Source organism: Scyliorhinus torazame, chromosome 11 (assembly GCF_047496885.1).
Source record: "Scyliorhinus torazame isolate Kashiwa2021f chromosome 11, sScyTor2.1, whole genome shotgun sequence".
NCBI lineage: Eukaryota > Metazoa > Chordata > Chondrichthyes > Carcharhiniformes > Scyliorhinidae > Scyliorhinus > Scyliorhinus torazame.
In genome coordinates this window covers 172,258,345-172,275,767 of record NC_092717.1, presented here as the reverse complement: position 1 = coordinate 172,275,767, position 17,423 = coordinate 172,258,345, and the positions used below count along the sequence as shown (strand labels likewise).

Genomic DNA, 17,423 nt, shown 5'->3' with positions numbered 1-17,423 from the left:
TTTTTACACTTACATAAAAAGCAAGAGGGTAGCCAGGGAAAGGGTTGGCCCACTGAAGGATAGGCAAGGGAATCTATGTGTGGAGCCAGAGGAAATGGGCGAGGTACTAAATGAATACTTTGCATCAGTATTCACCAAAGAGAAGGAATTGGTAGATGTTGAGTCTGGAGAAGGGGGTGTAGATAGCCTGGGTCACATTGTGATCCAAAAAGACGAGGTGTTGGGTGTCTTAAAAAATATTAAGGTAGATAAGTCCCCAGGGCCGGATGGGATCTACCCCAGAATACTGAAGGAGGCTGGAGAGGAAATTGCTGAGGCCTTGACAGAAATCTTTGGATCCTCGCTGTCTTCAGGGGATGTCCCGGAGGACTGGAGAATAGCCAATGTTGTTCCTCTGTTTAAGAAGGGTGGCAGGGATAATCCCGGGAACTACAGGCCGGTGAGCCTTACTTCAGTGGTAGGGAAATTACTGGAGAGAATTCTTCGAGACAGGATCTACTCCCATTTGGAAGCAAATGGACGTATTAGTGAGAGGCAGCACGGTTTTGTGAAGGGGAGGTCGTGTCTCACTAACTTGATCGAGTTTTTCGAGGAGGTCACTAAGATGATTGATGCAGGTAGGGCAGTAGATGTTGTCTATATGGACTTCAGTAAGGCCTTTGACAAGGTCCCTCATGGTAGACTAGTACAAAAGGTGAAGTCACACGGGATCAGGGGTGAACTGGCAAGGTGGATACAGAACTGGCTAGGCCATAGAAGGCAGAGGGTAGCAATGGAGGGATGCTTTTCTAATTGGAGGGCTGTGACCAGTGGTGTTCCACAGGGATCAGTGCTGGGACCTTTGCTCTTTGTAGTATATATAAATGATTTGGAGGAAAATGTAACTGGTCTGATTAGTAAGTTTGCAGACGACACAAAGGTTGGTGGAATTGCGGATAGCGATGAGGACTGTCTGAGGATACAGCAGGATTTAGATTGTCTGGAGACTTGGGCGGAGAGATGGCAGATGGAGTTTAACCTGGACAAATGTGAGGTAATGCATTTTGGAAGGGCTAATACAGGTAGGGAATATACAGTGAATGGTAGAACCCTCAGGAGTATTGAAAGTCAAAGAGATCTAGGAGTACAGGTCCACAGATCACTGAAAGGGGCTACACAGGTGGAGAAGGTAGTCAAGAAGGCATACGGCATGCTTGCCTTCATTGGCCGGGGCATTGAGTATAAGAATTGGCAAGTCATGTTGCAGCTGTATAGAACCTTAGTTAGGCCACACTTGGAGTATAGTGTTCAATTCTGGTCGCCACACTACCAGAAGGATGTGGAGGCTTTAGAGAGGGTGCAGAAGAGATTTACCAGAATGTTGCCTGGTATGGAGGGCATAAGCTATGAGGAGCGATTGAATAAACTCGGTTTGTTCTCACTGGAACGAAGGAGGTTGAGGGGCGACCTGATAGAGGTATACAAAATTATGAGGGGCATAGACAGAGTGGATAGTCAGAGGCTTTTCCCCAGGGTAGAGGGGTCAATTACTAGGGGGCATAGGTTTAAGGTGAGAGGGGCAAAGTTTAGAGTAGATGTACGAGGCAAGTTTTTTACGCAGAGGGTAGTGGGTGCCTGGAACTCACTACCGGAGGAGGTAGTGGAGGCAGGGACGATAGGGACATTTAAGGGGCATCTTGACAAATATATGAATAGGATGGGAATAGAAGGATACGGACCCAGGAAGTGTAGAAGATTGTAGTTTAGTCGGGCAGTATGGTCGGCACGGGCTTGGAGGGCCGAAGGGCCTGTTCCTGTGCTGTACATTTCTTTGTTCTTTGTTCTTTGTTTACATGGTCCTCTTCCCTCCCTTGGCAATCTTGCGGTGCGCGGGATGGAAGAATCCAGGCCTAAGTATCATTTTGGGTGAGTTTGGCGGGATGATTCGTGCTGGCCTTTTTTGGTGAGGTCCAGACCAGTATTCACCCACACTTAAATCATTTGTTTAGAGCTTGGAGAGTTTCTCATTGGTAAATCCCACAATTGGGAACTAAACCCGACAGCAACACTGGCTCCTGAGAGATCAGGGTGCCATTTTGAAAGGGTGCCCCAATCTCAAATTGAGGTTGAGGGTCCCGACACCCCTCACCCATGGGCAATGTGACCCCCTGCAGACATGGGCAACACCCTCGACCCCAAGGGGAAACCTCTCCCTCCATTACTAAAAGCTAATGTGAGTAACCCCTCCCACCACCCAGGCATGAGGATGACCCTGCCCATACCCATCTATCCTTTTGGTCATCAGGGCATTATTCACCCCTCTCTCTCTCTCCCCCCCCCCCCCCCCCTCCCCCCACACACACACACGAGTGAGCATACCCTGCTATGGGGTTGGAGAGGCACCCCACCCCACCTTTAGGGTACCCCCCTTTCAGTCTCCTCCCACCCCCACCCCCACTCCCCCACCCTTTCATGGGAATGGCCCTCCTTAGGCCCTGACCCTAGGCAGCGCTAACCTAGCACCTGAGCACTTTCCTGTTCCCAACCACCCGGGGAGCTCCAGTGACCGCTGAGCCCCCAGCATGATCATCATGCCTGGTCCCTGTTTGTGAAAACCAATATTAATCTGCAACTGAGTGAGGCCTCGCTGGTGCAGCCAGGAGAATACGGCCTTACATGGACCTAAAGGCTCATTTAAATATGATAGTGCCGAGCATAGTGAGTCAGCTGTTCTGTCCATATGTCAACCAAGTCTGTGATGGAGGTCTGGAATCAAGTGGTCCTGATGGAACTCAAACTAAGCATTGAGAAGCAGTTTATTGATGAGTAAAGGTTGCTTGATAGCATTGTCAATAATGCCTTCCATCACTTTGAGGGTAGACTGATGGGCTGCTAATTGGCTGGATTGGATTTGTCCGACTTAGATGCTTTTGTTGGTTTCAAATCTGCTGTGGTGGGATTTGAGCCCAGGTCCTTGGATTTCTAGCCCAGTGACAATACCACTGTGCCACCACCTCTTCTCTGGCATTCGTTGTTCTGATGTGTAACTTTTGGCTATCTCTCAACCTGAATTTCTGTGTCATGTGTGCATTTCTACAGATTTCATTCCAAATACTGGAGAGCAACAAAAAACGTTCGGGACCCTTGGTCTCCACCTCCAGCCGACTGCTTTCTTAGCTGTTAAATCATTTGGAGTCCAGCTGTTAGTTCACTATTACATTACTACACAACATATGGTGCAAGTTAAGCATAATAAATTATTTTAATGGTGATATAGGGAGAAATAAATGTTTTTTGACGCTGGACTTCGTAACTCTTTCAGACTCACAGTCTTGAGGTCTAGTGTCACTTAGTTTTTTGCAAAGATCTGTGTTTTATGTTTAAAGTACATGAAACATAAAGTAATTGAATTTCATTTTGTTTTACCTATTCTGTTGTCCAGCAGTCACATTTAAAAATCTTGATGTAAATGTGCAAATTTTGTCAGCCTCCATATATTAGGCACGATTCTCCGGCAGCGTTGCACTCAAGCTAGTGCACAACGCGGTCGGAGAATCCTGGGAGAGCCCTCCAGCGAGCACCCTGAGCTTTGACAAAGGGTCATCTGGACTCGAAACATCAGGGGCGTCATTCTCCGCCGGCGGGAGTCTCCGTTCTGCTGGCGCCCGGGGGTTTCCCGACGGCGTGGGGCTGCCCCACAATGGGAAACCCCATTGACCGGCCGGCGTTACGGAGACTCCCGCCGGCCGGTCAGCGCAGAAATGGGGCGGGTAAGAGAATTTCGCCCCAGGGGCGACATTCTCCGACCCCCGCCGGGTCGGAGAATCGTCAAGGGCTGGCGTGAATCCCGCCCCCGCTGGTTGCCGAAGTCTCCGGCACCGGATATTCGGCGGGGGCGGGAATCGCGCCGCGCCAGTTGGCGGGCCCCCCCGCTCGATTCTCCGGCCCGGATGGGCCGAAGTCCCGCCGATAAATTGCCTGTCCCGCCGGCGTAAATTAAATCACCTACCTTACCGGCGGGACAAGGCGGCGTGGGCGGGCTCCGGGGTCCTGGGGGGGGCGCGGGGCGATCTGACCCGGGGGGTGCCCCCACGGTGGCCTGGCCCGCGATCGGGGCCCACCGATCCGCGGGCGGGCCTGTGCCATGGGGGCACTCTTTCCCCTCCGCCTCCGCCACGGTCTCCACCATGGCAGAGGTGGAAGAGACTCCCTCCACTGCGCATGCGTGGGAAACTGTCAGCGGCCGCTGATGCTCCCGCGCATGCGCCGCCCGGAGATGTCATTTCCTCGCCAGCTGGCGGGGCAACAAAGGCCGTTTCCGCCAGCTGGCGGGGCGGAAATTCCTCCGGCGTCGGACTTGCCACTCAATGTTGGGGCTCGGCCCCCAAAGATGCGGAGCATTCCGCACCTTTGGGGGGGCGCGATGCCCGTCTGATTGGCGCCGTTTTGGGCGCCAGTCGGCGGACATCGCGCCGTTTCCGGAGAATTTCGCCCCAGCTCTTTTTTCTCCCTACAGATGCTGCCAGACCTGCTGATATTTTCCAGCATTTTCTCTTTGGTTTCAGCCCCCTGACAGGCTCCGCACCTCACAGAATTCACCGAAGCCCCGCGAGACGTTGGAGTCAGAACTCTGCCCCAAATTGGCGTGACCAAATACTGAACCCGGAAGTACCTACTCATCCGGGATCCATCGGCCTCCCCAGGGAGGCTGCCGCCAGGCGCAGATCAGTGCTGGTCCACACAAATGTGGACCAGGCGGAATGGCATCAGGGGTTACCCGGGCCTTCGGAAACCCCTGGGTGGTCAGAGTGCAGAGTGGCTCCCTGGTCCTCTGGAATGTGGGCACCTTGCCACTGCCCAGCTGGCACCTTGGCACTGCCACCCTGGTGCCAGACTGCCAGGGTGACACTGTAAATGATCAAAGGAAAAAAAGGATGGTACAAGGTGGATCAGCTGAAATATGTAAATCAGTGACAGTTGTAATTTAATGCAGACAACTGTAAGATGATGACAGAAAAATGGGAAACCGTATTTCATGAGTGATGTTGAAGTAGTCACTAAGATTTTTAATAGACCCGCCACTTATCATGTCGAATCACTACCAGATAGAAATTAGGAAAGAAAATACAACGCAACACACATACAACAGTGAGATCCCAGAAAAAAACGGGACAATTTTCCTTATCTTATGAAGCCAGCCCTTGGCAAAAACTGACATTTCGCCACCAATGTGCCTGCTCGGCCTTCAACTGACTGAGGAAACGTGAAGTTGAGGACCAGGATCTCAAACGCAAAACTAAGGTCATGGTTTACCAGACAGCAGTGATCTCCATGCTTCGATATGCTTCAAATGTTGGGGAGGTACCACCAGCGGTACCTTGGCAAGATCCTCCAAGTCCACAGGCAAGGAAGGTGGTCCAAAGCCGAGCCTTGAGGCGCTGATCTCTCAAGGCTGGCTCTTCTGGCAGGATACATTGTTCATATGCCTGAGACCAGATTCCCTAAGCGATTTCTCTACATGGAACTTGGTTCTGGTAGGAGACAGCCAGGAGGACAACAGACACGTTTCAGAGACATTTTCAAGGCATCCCTGAAGAGATCAGACATTCCCTTCGACTCATGGGAGACCTTGGCTTGTGACCTACCAAAGTGGTCAAGGTTCATTCAGGAAGGCACTGAATACATCGAAAGACTTCACCAGGAGTGAAGTCGAGGTGTCAGAGAGAGGACACAAACCTCCCAACAACTCATCTACCCAACCCTCCATGCACAACCTGCCCTGCATGTGATAGTGTGCACAGACTGCATTGGAGTTAGCAACCATCTCAGAACCCTGCAAACCAGAATGAAAGCATGACATCCTTGATCCAAAAGAATACCGAAGAAGACATTACTCCAGTCATTCCAGGAACAGCACTGCAGTGGTCAAAAGAGGCACTGCAGCTAGCTGCCTGGAACAAAGTGGCAGGTGTCAAGTGGGGCGGCTGGGAAGGGTAGAGAAGGCCTACAGGTTTGGGTGGGGTGACTGGGCTTTGGGGGAGAGTGGGGGGTGGGGGGGGGGGGCACGTGAAGGATAGATCAAGAGCCTTAACTGCGGCAAGGACAGGTTTCCCCTCCCAAGACCCTGCCCAAACCAGCAAAATTGCAAACAGGTTGAAGCGGACGAGATCCTGGAGGGAATCCCTTGCATGTAACATTACGTCCTTCCCTCAGGACCCACCGGGCGGGGTGGAGTTTTGCATAAGGAGGGGAAAAAAACTCTTTAAAAAATGAATATTGCTGAATAACAAAGCAAACATGTTATCTACCAAAATAATTAACTCATACATCTCAAATAACATGAGCAATAGAGTAGGTCAAAGATTAAAACTGACTGTAAATCTGATGTTGGTAGGGCTCCAATTTGTTTTAACCGGTTGCATGGTTGAAGGTCTTTAACCTTTTCTATTCAGTGCTGTAAAAACAATTACACATTTCTCCACTACACTGAGCAATCTTAAAACAAAAAGCACCATCACTGCAGCTACTGATTCTACCAGGTGCAATTTATTGTGCACTGATGATCCAAGCATTTTTTTAAAGAATGTAGTATCACATTATTTTGTCAAGACAAGGTTATTACAAACCTGAAATGATGTATTATACGGCACATAGCTGAAGCAAAGTAGTTGCCTCTTTGCAGGGAAATTTCTAACAATTTACCCTCTCAGGATGAGGTATGCTACGAGCCTTACCTTCCTTTGTCATGGGCTAACTTACAGATCTTCTTTTACTCTGTCATTAGCGAGCAAGTTATTTCCTGGTTGTTGTTTTCACATTGCAACTTTCAGCAATTTGTCAAGGTGCAATCAATATTCTGATTGTGATTTGCTTGTGTTTGTTTTAAAAATTCCATACGCAGTAACTGGTTGCTAGGCCACCCTATAGCCTGGGCTTTAACAATGATAACTGACTGCTGAATGGTCTTTGCCGTTGTTGTAGACCATAGCCAACAGCGGAAATGTTTCTGCATTTCTTAGGATTCTGCTAAAAGGTAGAAAACAGCATCTAAACATCTTAGGGAAACAATTCATCAGCCCTGCTGCAAGAGCAGGCTCTGGCCACAGGTGGTCTTCTTGATGCCCAGCAGCACCAATCCTTTCTTGTGAAAAATATCTAGTCTATGATACCAGTCCCTCAATATATTCAGGTTGCTCTCTTCCACTTTGGTTATGTACAATCATTTCAAAACCTTTGGTGCTGCCTGGCCTAATGTTATTTACCCATTGATTTTGATTGGTTACATTTTTCCGCAGCCCAAAGGGATGTTCAGCCATGAACATTGCTTTGTACCAGTAACACTATCTCAACCTATTATAAAAAATATTCAATTACAGCAATTACTTATTTTGGGGAATTCTCTGTTATTCCTGATTAAATCTGTTTCAATCCCGTATATTTTTAAAACACCAGATGATTATTAGTTAGCGATGTGGCCTAAATGTGAGTTTATAAACTAGGAATTGCGAGGCATATGTCTTTTGGCCCCAGTTGTCATGTTCCATGAAGTGAGTGTGGCTGCCCTCAAAATCAGAGTGACATGTGATGGAGTGTAGCACCAAGGAACCCTTGTAAAACTGAGATTAGTGAGGGAATGGGAATCAAAGGGAAACCCTCTGCAGTCATAACTAATTCAAAAGTAATAGGTTATGATTATAAGAGGCTGATCATTGCAGCCTTAGGATATCAACAGAGTAGTTCCTCAGGAAACACGTCTTAAAGGCTTTCCTTTTTCGGCCAGGAGTCAGCTTTGTACAAATCTTTTTATTTTCAGCATTTTCAAGATGACGGCAGTTGAAGAGAGGCCTCGATGTGAAGAGGGAGATGAAGCCTCCAGAATAGCTTTGGTTGCTCTGTAATGGCCTGGTTCAGAGCGGTTATATCGCTCGCGGGTGTCCAGTTCATTGGTCATCCTCCACCCTGCTGACTTCTGCAGATTGGTTCCTCGGTTGGCAGTGGACCTGTGACCACATGGCCTGGGAGATGAGCACCACTGCACTGGAGAAGTTACATAGGTAGAAACATATATAGAAAATAGAAGCAGGAGAAGGCCATTTGGCCCTTAGAGCCTGCTCCGCCATTCATTATGATCATGGCTGTTCATTAAGTTCAATACTCTGATCCCACCTTTCCTTCATATTCCTTGTTCCCTTTAGCCCCAAGAGCTAATTCCTCTTGAAATTACAGAATGTTTTGGGCTGAACTACTTTCTGTGGTAATGAATTCCACAGATTCACCACCCTTTGGGTGAAAAGATTTCTCCTCACCTCAGTCTTAAAAGATTTACCCCTTATCCTCAAACTATGACCCGTAGTTCTGTACTCCCCCACCATTGGGTGCATTCTTTCTGAATTTACCCCGTCTAATCCTGTTAGACTTTTATAAGTTTCTTTGAGATCATCCCCTCTCACTCATCTAAACTCCAATGAACTGGAGTATTTTGAGGCTCTAATACCTCTGTACAAGGCCAGGCTGGGTCAGCAAAAGTGGGCAGTCTCCTCGTCCAGGACAGAGGAATAGCAGGATTTCAACGTTAGCCAAGTGTCTTCCAACCAACTGTCTCTACCTGGGATTGGAGAGCTGCCCACAATTCCACATTTTGCCTCATCGCCATTCCCAATATACCACCAATGCCTGATGCAGGAGACATTTTGGAAGGCATTGGCACATTTGTGTCCATTGGATATGTTAGGGAATGAGCATGAAGACCTAAGATTCTTTCTCTCTTTTTCCCCCTCTTCTATTTTTTGGCTGTGATATTGGCACTGAACTGTTGTGATATTGCTGATGTAATTCTCTCTTTTTAATTTTGTTTATGCATTTTCTATTCTTCTATTCTATTTTATAAGCAATTGCATCGCTGCAAATTTCTCTCAGACCAGTAAAAGTGGATTGATTGATTAGATTTAGATTTATTGTCACGTGTACCGACGTACAGTGAAAAGTATTGTTCTGCATATAGTCAAGGCAGATTGTTCCACACATGAAAAGTATAGGACATACATGATTGATTAACCTCTCTGAAAAATAGATGACAATATTGATGAAGATCATACCAGCAGAATTTGGACAACGTTCGCTGATGAGTAAAAGGTGACACTTGTGCTGGATAAATTGCAGGCAATAATTATCTCCAAAAGCCCAAACTCTCCCTTAACCTTCAAAGGCTCACATGATTAAGACCTTGGGGATCACCATTGATCAGGAACATATCAGCATTGTAACTACAAGAGCACAGCAAAAGACTAAATAACTTATGAAGAACGGCTCACCTGGGGCGAAATTCTCCGGTAACGGCGCGATGTCCGCCGACCGGCGCCAAAAGCGGCGCAAATCAGTCGGGCATCGCGCCGCCCCAAGGGTGCGGAATCCTCCGCATCTTGGGAGGCCGAGCCCCAACCTTGAGGGGCTAGGCCTGCGCCGGACTAATTTCCGCCCCGCCAGCTGGCGGAAAAGGCCTTTGGTGCCCCGCCAGCTGGCGCGGAAATGACATCTCCAGGCGGCGCATGCGTGGGAGCGTTAGCGGCCGCTCACGGCATCCCCGCGCATGCGCTGTGGAGGGAGTCTCTTCCGCCTCCGCCATGGTGGAGACCATGGCGAAGGCGGAAGGAAAAGAGTGCCCCCACGGCACAGGCGCGCCCGCGGATCGGTGGGCCCCGATCGCAGGCCAGGCCACCGTGGGGGCACCCCCCCTGGGCCAGATCACCCCGCGCCCCCCCCCCCCCAGGATCCTATCAGCGGGACGTGGGCCCATCCGGGCAGGAGAATCGCGGGGGGGGGGGGGGCCCGCCAACCGGCGCGATTCCCGCCCCGCCGAATCTCCGGTGCCGGAGAATTCGGCAACTGGCGGGGGCGGGATTCACGCCAGCCCCCAGCGATTCTCCGACCCAGCGGGGGATCGAAGAATCTCGCCCCTGATTCCTCAAAGCCTCCGTCATTTACAACGTCCAGGTCATGAGTGTGGTGGAATACTCATTACTGACATGTATAATTGCAAGTGTAGAAACACTCGAGAAACTCCACATCATCTAAGACCATTCACTTGATGGTGGACGTGCTATTAAGCACCATATTTTTCATCAGTGATGCACTGCAGCAGCAACTCACCAACCTCACTTCAACAGCACCTTTCCTTCCTCCGAGTTTTAATCACCAAAAATGAGAAGAACAACAATGTATGGGAATTCAGTTATTTTGAAGTCCCACACCATTCTGACTCGGTCATTTATTTCCGAGGTCAATATCCTATAATTCCTTGCCCTTCATGTCTGGAAAGACCATCACCACAAAGATAGTAGAGATTCAACTCCAGTTGTCCACCCCAACTTCTCAGGACAGCTAAGCTTGAGCAATATAAATGCAGCCTTGCTAACACCTTCTACATCCACAGAACTTTGCCGGACTTGCAGCAGAAATTCCACTTGTGCCTGTAGCAGCAGTTCTCTGGAGGTCATGGCAGCAGGACAGGAGACACTCTTGGCAGATTCCTGGCTTTTGTCTCAGACAGGAAATTAGGAGTACAGTAATTGGAGAAATCAGTGATTTCAGCCAAGAATGAAGGTGCAACCTCCTCCTTTCTGAGCTTGTGCATTTATACAGTTCTTTCCATGTCCACCGGACACCCCAAAGCGCTGGACAGCCATTTAGGCACTTTGAAGTGGAGGCAATGTTGTAACGTACAAAGCGAGATAATCTGTTTTTTTTGTGTGATGTTGATTGAATCAAGATAAATAGAGGCCAGGGCACTGGGGATAACTCCCCTCTCTTCTTCAAAACAGTGCCATGAGATGTTTTATATCCACCCGAGAGGGAAGTGTCATGTGAGAGTACCTTTAAGAAATGGGTGTTTAAGAAATGTACCTTTAAGAAGTGGGTGTTTATCAGTGATGTCAAAGTGTGGGTGGAGCTCGACTGCCTGACAGCTTTTTACTTTCGTTTTAGGCTGTTTGTTGCAGGGTGTGTTTTAGTTTTGTTTTCAGAGCTGGATAGATGCAGTCACAGCCAGAAGATGTATGAATCTCCCTCTGTAACCTAAAGACTGTAAATCAATCCTGGTGATTTAGAACTAATAATAGTAGTGACTTTAATTTGATGTGCTTCTGGTAAAAAGTGTTTTAAATCTTATGGATGTTAAAAGGAAAGCTTAAAGGATTACTTAGTGTTGTATTCTTTGGGGGTTGTATTTGAATTAATGGTTGCTAAAATGTTCACTGCATGTTTTAAAACGGTTACCTTGTGTTCATAGAATAAACATTGTTTTGCTTAAAAATATGCTTTTCCATTTCTGCTGTACCACACCTGTAGAGTGGGCTGTGTGCTCCCCATACCACAATCTATTAAAAGTTGTGGGTCAGGTGAACTCCATGATACACTTTGGGGTTCTCTAAACCCTGGTCCATAACAGAAGACAGCACCTTACCGTCTCATGTGAAACAACTCTGATAGTGCAGCATTCCCTCAGCACTGCACTGGAATGCCAGCCTAGATTTGTTTGTGCTCAATCCTGCAGTGGGACTCTTAACACACAATTTCATCACTTCGAGGCAAGCATGCTACCAGCTGAGGCATGACTGACATTATGTAGTTAGTGCAACTTATTTTCTTAATTTATTCCTGGCTGTGGGCATCACCAACAAGGAACTTGTTGATTGTCCATCCTCGGTTGCCCTTGAGATGGTTGTGGAGAGCCTCTGCCTTCAGCTACTGCGATCTGTGTGGTGAAGGTGCTCACATGACTTTGTTAGGTAGGGAGTTGCAGACCTTTGGCTTGGACGCAAGGAAGGAGTGCAAAATATCTCAAATGGGATGGCCTGTGACTTGGAGGGGAACGTAGGGATGATGGTGTTCGCTTCACCTAACCTTCTAGGTGTTGGAAGTTTTGGGTTTGTGAGGTGCTGCTAAAGAAACCTTGGCTGCTGCTTCTGTACAACATGTTGCCAGTCCACGTTATAGCCATGGCCTGTAATGGTGGTGGAATGGAGTCATTACACTAACTGATTTGGCACTAGATCTGGTAATTTGGATTATAAAAGATCCCATTCAGGAAGCTTCTGTTGGAAAAATTAAGCTGCTTCTTTGGATCTTCCAGTAGTCCTTTTGAGCTTAGGAATTTGCACGCTTTCCATTCTTTCGTCTGCTTTTATCAGGATTTGACAAGAAATGGTGAACAGTTCCTGTTCATCATCAAATTGATTTACCATTATCGGATCTGTACGTTTTTAGAGGCCAAGGGGTAGATTATCAACTTGTCACTGAGGCATGGAACTGGCGTAGATCAGCTGCCCGTAACAAAGACGGCCTGTGAAATTGGGCAGTTCCTGTGAAATTGGACAGTTCTCCAACGAGCAGCTGTTTCACAACCTGGATGGCAAGTTGAATATCTAGCCCTCTGAATCTGGTTCCACGAGGCACATTTGACAACTGCCCCTTTTTTCTTTGAGGTGACACTTTAATCCAGGCCTCGAGTTGTTACCTCAACAAAGAATCCAATAAACTAGATCCTTGGCGGAGGTAAATATCGCAGCAGGAAACTCTTCAAATAAAGGAACCACATGACCACGGGGGAAAGATTGTCACTTCAGTCAGCATTCCAAATTTCATATAGTGTCAGGGCAGCTCCTGGCAGAAATATTACAGGTCAAAGAGTTCCTCCAGACCATCTCGCTATAAATGCTTTTTGGTCCATGTATTTGCCCACAATTTACTGTGTTTGGCTGCAGATTTAATATTCTCTTCTGGGGCTGTTGAGCCAGCCGGTTGTATTTGAGGTGAATAGATTATTTCACCAAAGATAAAAAGGTTAGCAGAATCCTAAGACTCCCTAAGAGATGGTGGTTTAATTTTGGTTTTATAAAAATGTTCTTTAAGTTGATAAAAGCAGCAACCCAGCAGTAAAAAACAGTTTTTATAGGGTAATATTTGTACAAAAATGTATTACCATCCATACTAAAGTTTTTATCATCCTGCCATCAAAAAATGTCAACAGTTGGTATTAAAGTTTACACTAGGCAATAATAATCTGAGAAAGCCTCCCCAGAAGCAAAGGCAAAAATGTTGGATATGACCGTATTAATGCAGCTAGGAATAGCAGTGGTTATTTCAAACAGGTCTACTGTCCACTGGCCTCACCAGATGGAGCTTTTGCAGTTCTGTGTGTCACTTGTTTATTACATCCTGTTAAGATTAGTTGCTGTGTGGCCAGATGGGTCTGTGAGCACAGCTGTGGATACAGGAAAATAAATGGAAGCTCTCTTGTGCAGCCTTAGCCTCTTGAGATGTACGAATGTTGCGATTAGAACAAAAAAAGCCTCTTAAACTGTCTGCAGATGTTTTTCTTATGGATAAACTGTCGATAAAAGGGCATAAGCATTCGAATAGTTAAAAAATTATACGGCGCTTACGTGAATTAATTTAGCCAGTATATTTTGGGCAATTCTGCAAGACAAAAAATGCATCAGATCTTGTGATTATTTTCTGCCCTCTACCCTCTTCTATAACCTCACTTCCATTACTTGCACGATAAAATGGTCCCGATCACACTTTTTTTTGACAGCCATCTGTGCCAGTTCAAAATCCCCCAGGATAAGATTTATTTTGCCATTTGTTATTTTACAACTAGACCCTCGCTCCTTTCCAAGTTGAGTATTCCATTGTCCTGCAGCGTTCCATCGAGTAATACAACCGACAACAGGCACACGAGATGGCACACTTGTTCAAATATTAGTCATCACAGATGTGATTCAAACTCATTAGCCACAAAACTGGACACCTTTGCGTCCCTGATGTTGGCACTACCTGAAGGCTGTGAATGGCACGAGCCTTGCTTTCAGCCGTTTACGGTGAAACCCAGCTGTCGACCTGTGCAAGAAAGTGTCAATCCTGGGCTTGTGGCTTGTACACTGGAACGTGCCAAGAGATCCTGCCATGATGTCAATCAGCCATTCCAGCTGACCTCATGGCAGTTTTAGAAATATAGGACGTGATTTAACGGGAAAAGTTCAAAGTGACATATCGTGTGTGACTTCCTGGGTGCTTCCCGACGACCAAGCCATCTAGACCGCGACTCGTATTTAACGGCACTCACTGCCAAAAATGATCCCCCACAAGCTTCACAACGGAATAGGTTGTCCGCCAGCTGATTAACCGGAGTCATACCCGGCAGCTCCCCGCTAACAAGGGGGAGCTGATCATAAGCACTCCCTTAGAATTAACTCCCAGGCAGCACACGACCATGGCACCACGTAGACATGCTCCACGCTTCAGGGACACCGACCTCTTGAGGCTGCTGGACGCTGTGGAGGCGAGAAGAGAAACCCTGGGCGGGATTCTCTGAGCCCGGGGCCGGGTCGGAGAACGCCGGGCCGGGCACGATTAACACGACAACGCCGGTCCGCCGATTCTCCGGTGAACGGAGAATTGGCGTCGGTGCGGTGATTCTACGAGTCTATGCGCCACCCCCCGGCAATTCTCCGCGCGGGATGGGCCGAGTGGCCGCTGAGAGAGCCCGAATCCCGCTGGCGTCGTTCATATGTAGTCTTACCCGGCGGGACCTCGGCGTCCATCCTGCGGGGGCCGACCCCGGGGGGGTGGCCTTCACCGTGGCCTGGCCCGCGATCGGGGTTACCGATCGCCGGGCTGGCTTCTCCTGGTGGGGGCCTCTTTTACTCCACGCCGGCCCCTGTAGCTCTACGCCATGTTGCGTCAGGGCCGGCGGCGAAGGAACCTAGCGCGCATGCGCGAGTTCGCGCCGGTCACAGCATGCATGTGCAAATTTGCACCGGCCGCAGTGCACATGCGCAACCCCGCGGCGCCCATTTGACGCTGGTATCGGCAGCTGGAGCTGCGTGAGTCGCTCCAGTGCCATGCTGGCCCCCAGGGCTCAGGGTCGCTGCTCCTGGGGGCCTGTTGATGCCATCGTAAAACGTGACTGCGTTTACGACGCCGTCAACACTTAGCCTCAGGATCAGAGAATCCTGCCCCCTGTTCCCCAAGAGGGTTGGAGGACCAGCAACTGGTTGCCAAGGCTGCCTGGGAGTCAGTGATAGCGGCCGTAGGTTTGGGCAGCGGGACCAGGAGGACGGCTACATTGTTGGAAGAAGGCCAACGACCTCCACCAGGCCGCAAGGGTAAAGTTAACACTGGCCCCCTGGCGTCTGTCCGGCCTGCCACCCCCCCTGACCTCCGGGAATCCCCACTCCCCCAACAGATTGGCAGTGGGTTCCTCGCAACCATGCCTTTCCCTCTCCCTCCACAGCATATCACTCTGCTGGTGCCCCAGCACATCCTGGCACCCACCAGCACAACCCCTCCGTGCCCAGAAGCGGTGCCCACACATACCACCTGCCATAGACTCTCCCCACCCTCAATGCATCAAGCATGCAGCTCACAATGCCCACTCTGTGTCCCCACAGGAGAAGTTGGCCCACAACTGGTGGGAAAGGGCTCAGATGGGTGGCGGGGTTCGGGCATCGGAGTCCTCACCCCCTATGAGGAACAGGCCCTGGAGATCGCAGGGTTGGCCGAGGAGAGAGCGGTCATCAACAGCGAGGCTGGCATGATTCGCAGAGGTGAGGATCTATTGCCCCTTCTAGATACATAGAAGATAGGAGCAGGAGGAGGCCTTTTGGCCCTTCGAACCTGCTACACCATTTATCACGATCATGGCTGATCATCCAACTCAATAGCCTAATCCTGCTTTCTCCCTATAACCTTTGATCCCATTTGCCCCAAGTGCTATATCTAGCCACCTCTTGAATGTATTCAATGTTTTAGCATCAACTACTTCCTGTGGAAATGAATTCCACAGGCTCACCACTCTTTGGGTGAAGAAATGTCTCCTCATCTTTGTCCAAAATGGTTTACTCTGAATCCTCAGACTGTGACCGCTGGTTCTGGACACCCACCATCGGGAACATCTTCCCTGCATCTACCCTGTCTAGTCCTGTTAGAATTTAATCAGTCTCTATGAGATCACCTCATTCTTCTGAACACCAGTGATAACAATGCTAACCTAGTCAATCTCTCCTTATATGACAGTCCCACCATCCCTGGCGACCCTAGTCCTCCAACCCCCTTAGGGGTTCTGCCAGATAACCTGTCTCGAGTGAGTTGTCAGACAAAATGATCTTTCCCTCTCACTGATCACATGTAAATTCTCTCGCAGGATCTCCACCTGATGGGGCCGGGGCCACCTGAGATCGACCTGCCCCCAACTGAACACCTCGGAGGACAGCTCCGAGGAGACCACTATCGAGGCATCACAGCTGTCATCCCCACCCTCCACCATGGCAGAGGCACACACCTCGGAGGGTGACTTTAGTGGACAAGCTACTCGGACACAATCTGGTGAGCACATCAGGTGGAGGCAGAAACATCCAGCAAGTCAGCAGTCAGAGGTCTGCTGGATTCCAGGACTCAGCTGGGTCCCAGTCAGATGCCGAGCCTCTGGGCAAGGTTATTCCAGAGCTCTCCTGTTCCAGGCTCTCCAGAGGTGGACCGTCAAGGGCATCAAAGACCACAGGGCGCGAGAAGCAGCAGGCTGCCTCCTCTTCTGAAGAGGGGATACTCCTCAACGTAGCGTTAGAGCACAGAAGTTGAAGACGATTGAGGATCTCTGGAGGACGGTGGGGAGGGGGAGGATGTGGGTGCACCACCATCTGTACCGAGGGACAATGGGGATTTGAATATTCATAATTAAAGCATGTTACACCTGATACATGCGAAGCCTCTGTCACGTTATTCTTCACAGCGAGCCTGACTGCAACCCCGCCCTCAGCGTGAGCTGCCCAACACTCTCCCCAACCCCAGCCCCCCGCCCCCGGCCAGTGATCCTACAGCAAGAACCCTCAATGAGGACCATGTGCAGTTAATGGGTATGAGCGCGCTGTCAGCAAAAAGACAGGAGTTAGACTTTGGCAGAAACTGAATAGCACCAGAGCTAACCTCAGAGTGAGTTATCATCACGGTCCCGACACAGGCCCATCACCCTGGGGTGATTACACAGGCCTGGGGTGGGGGGGCGGGGGGTTGTGGGAGGTATGGGCATTGTGGGGATCGAGGAAAGGGGGAAATGGGAGGGTGGGGGAGGAAGCAGGGAAATGGGGTGGGAGGAAGGGGAATGGAGTTGGAGTGGTCAATGGGGGAAGGGATGTTTGGGGGGTGTTGGGGCGGAGGAAAGGGGGAGCAGATGGACAAAGCCTCATCCTGTGAGAAGCGTGTGAGGATGAGGATCTCCCTGCCCCTTCGGTCATGCCGGACCCTCGCCACCACCTGTCCTCCATCCTTCTGCAGCTCCCGTAGTTCCTCCCAGGCACGTACTCCAGCCCCTCCTTATCCGGCCCCTTCTCAGACGAGGCCGCATGTCCCTCGTCCTCCAGCACATTGCTCCGCTGCTGTGCCAGGTTGTG

At 49.4% G+C, this 17,423-nt stretch overlaps 1 protein-coding gene across 11 annotated transcripts in view; it reads left to right on the top strand.

Moving 5' to 3' along the window:
• triqk (triple QxxK/R motif containing) overlaps positions 1-17,423 on the top strand; it is a 150,266-nt gene that overhangs the window by 126,246 nt on the left and 6,597 nt on the right. For 10 of the 11 annotated variants that reach the window (XM_072468014.1, XM_072468008.1, XM_072468013.1 and 7 more), the window contains one exon: positions 16,181-16,362. The exons of the other annotated variant lie outside the window; for it this stretch is intronic. In XM_072468014.1, coding sequence (XP_072324115.1) covers positions 16,181-16,330 — 150 coding nt within the window. In that variant the 3' untranslated portion in view covers positions 16,331-16,362. The remainder of the gene's footprint in view (positions 1-16,180; positions 16,363-17,423) is intronic. 11 annotated transcript variants of the gene reach the window in all.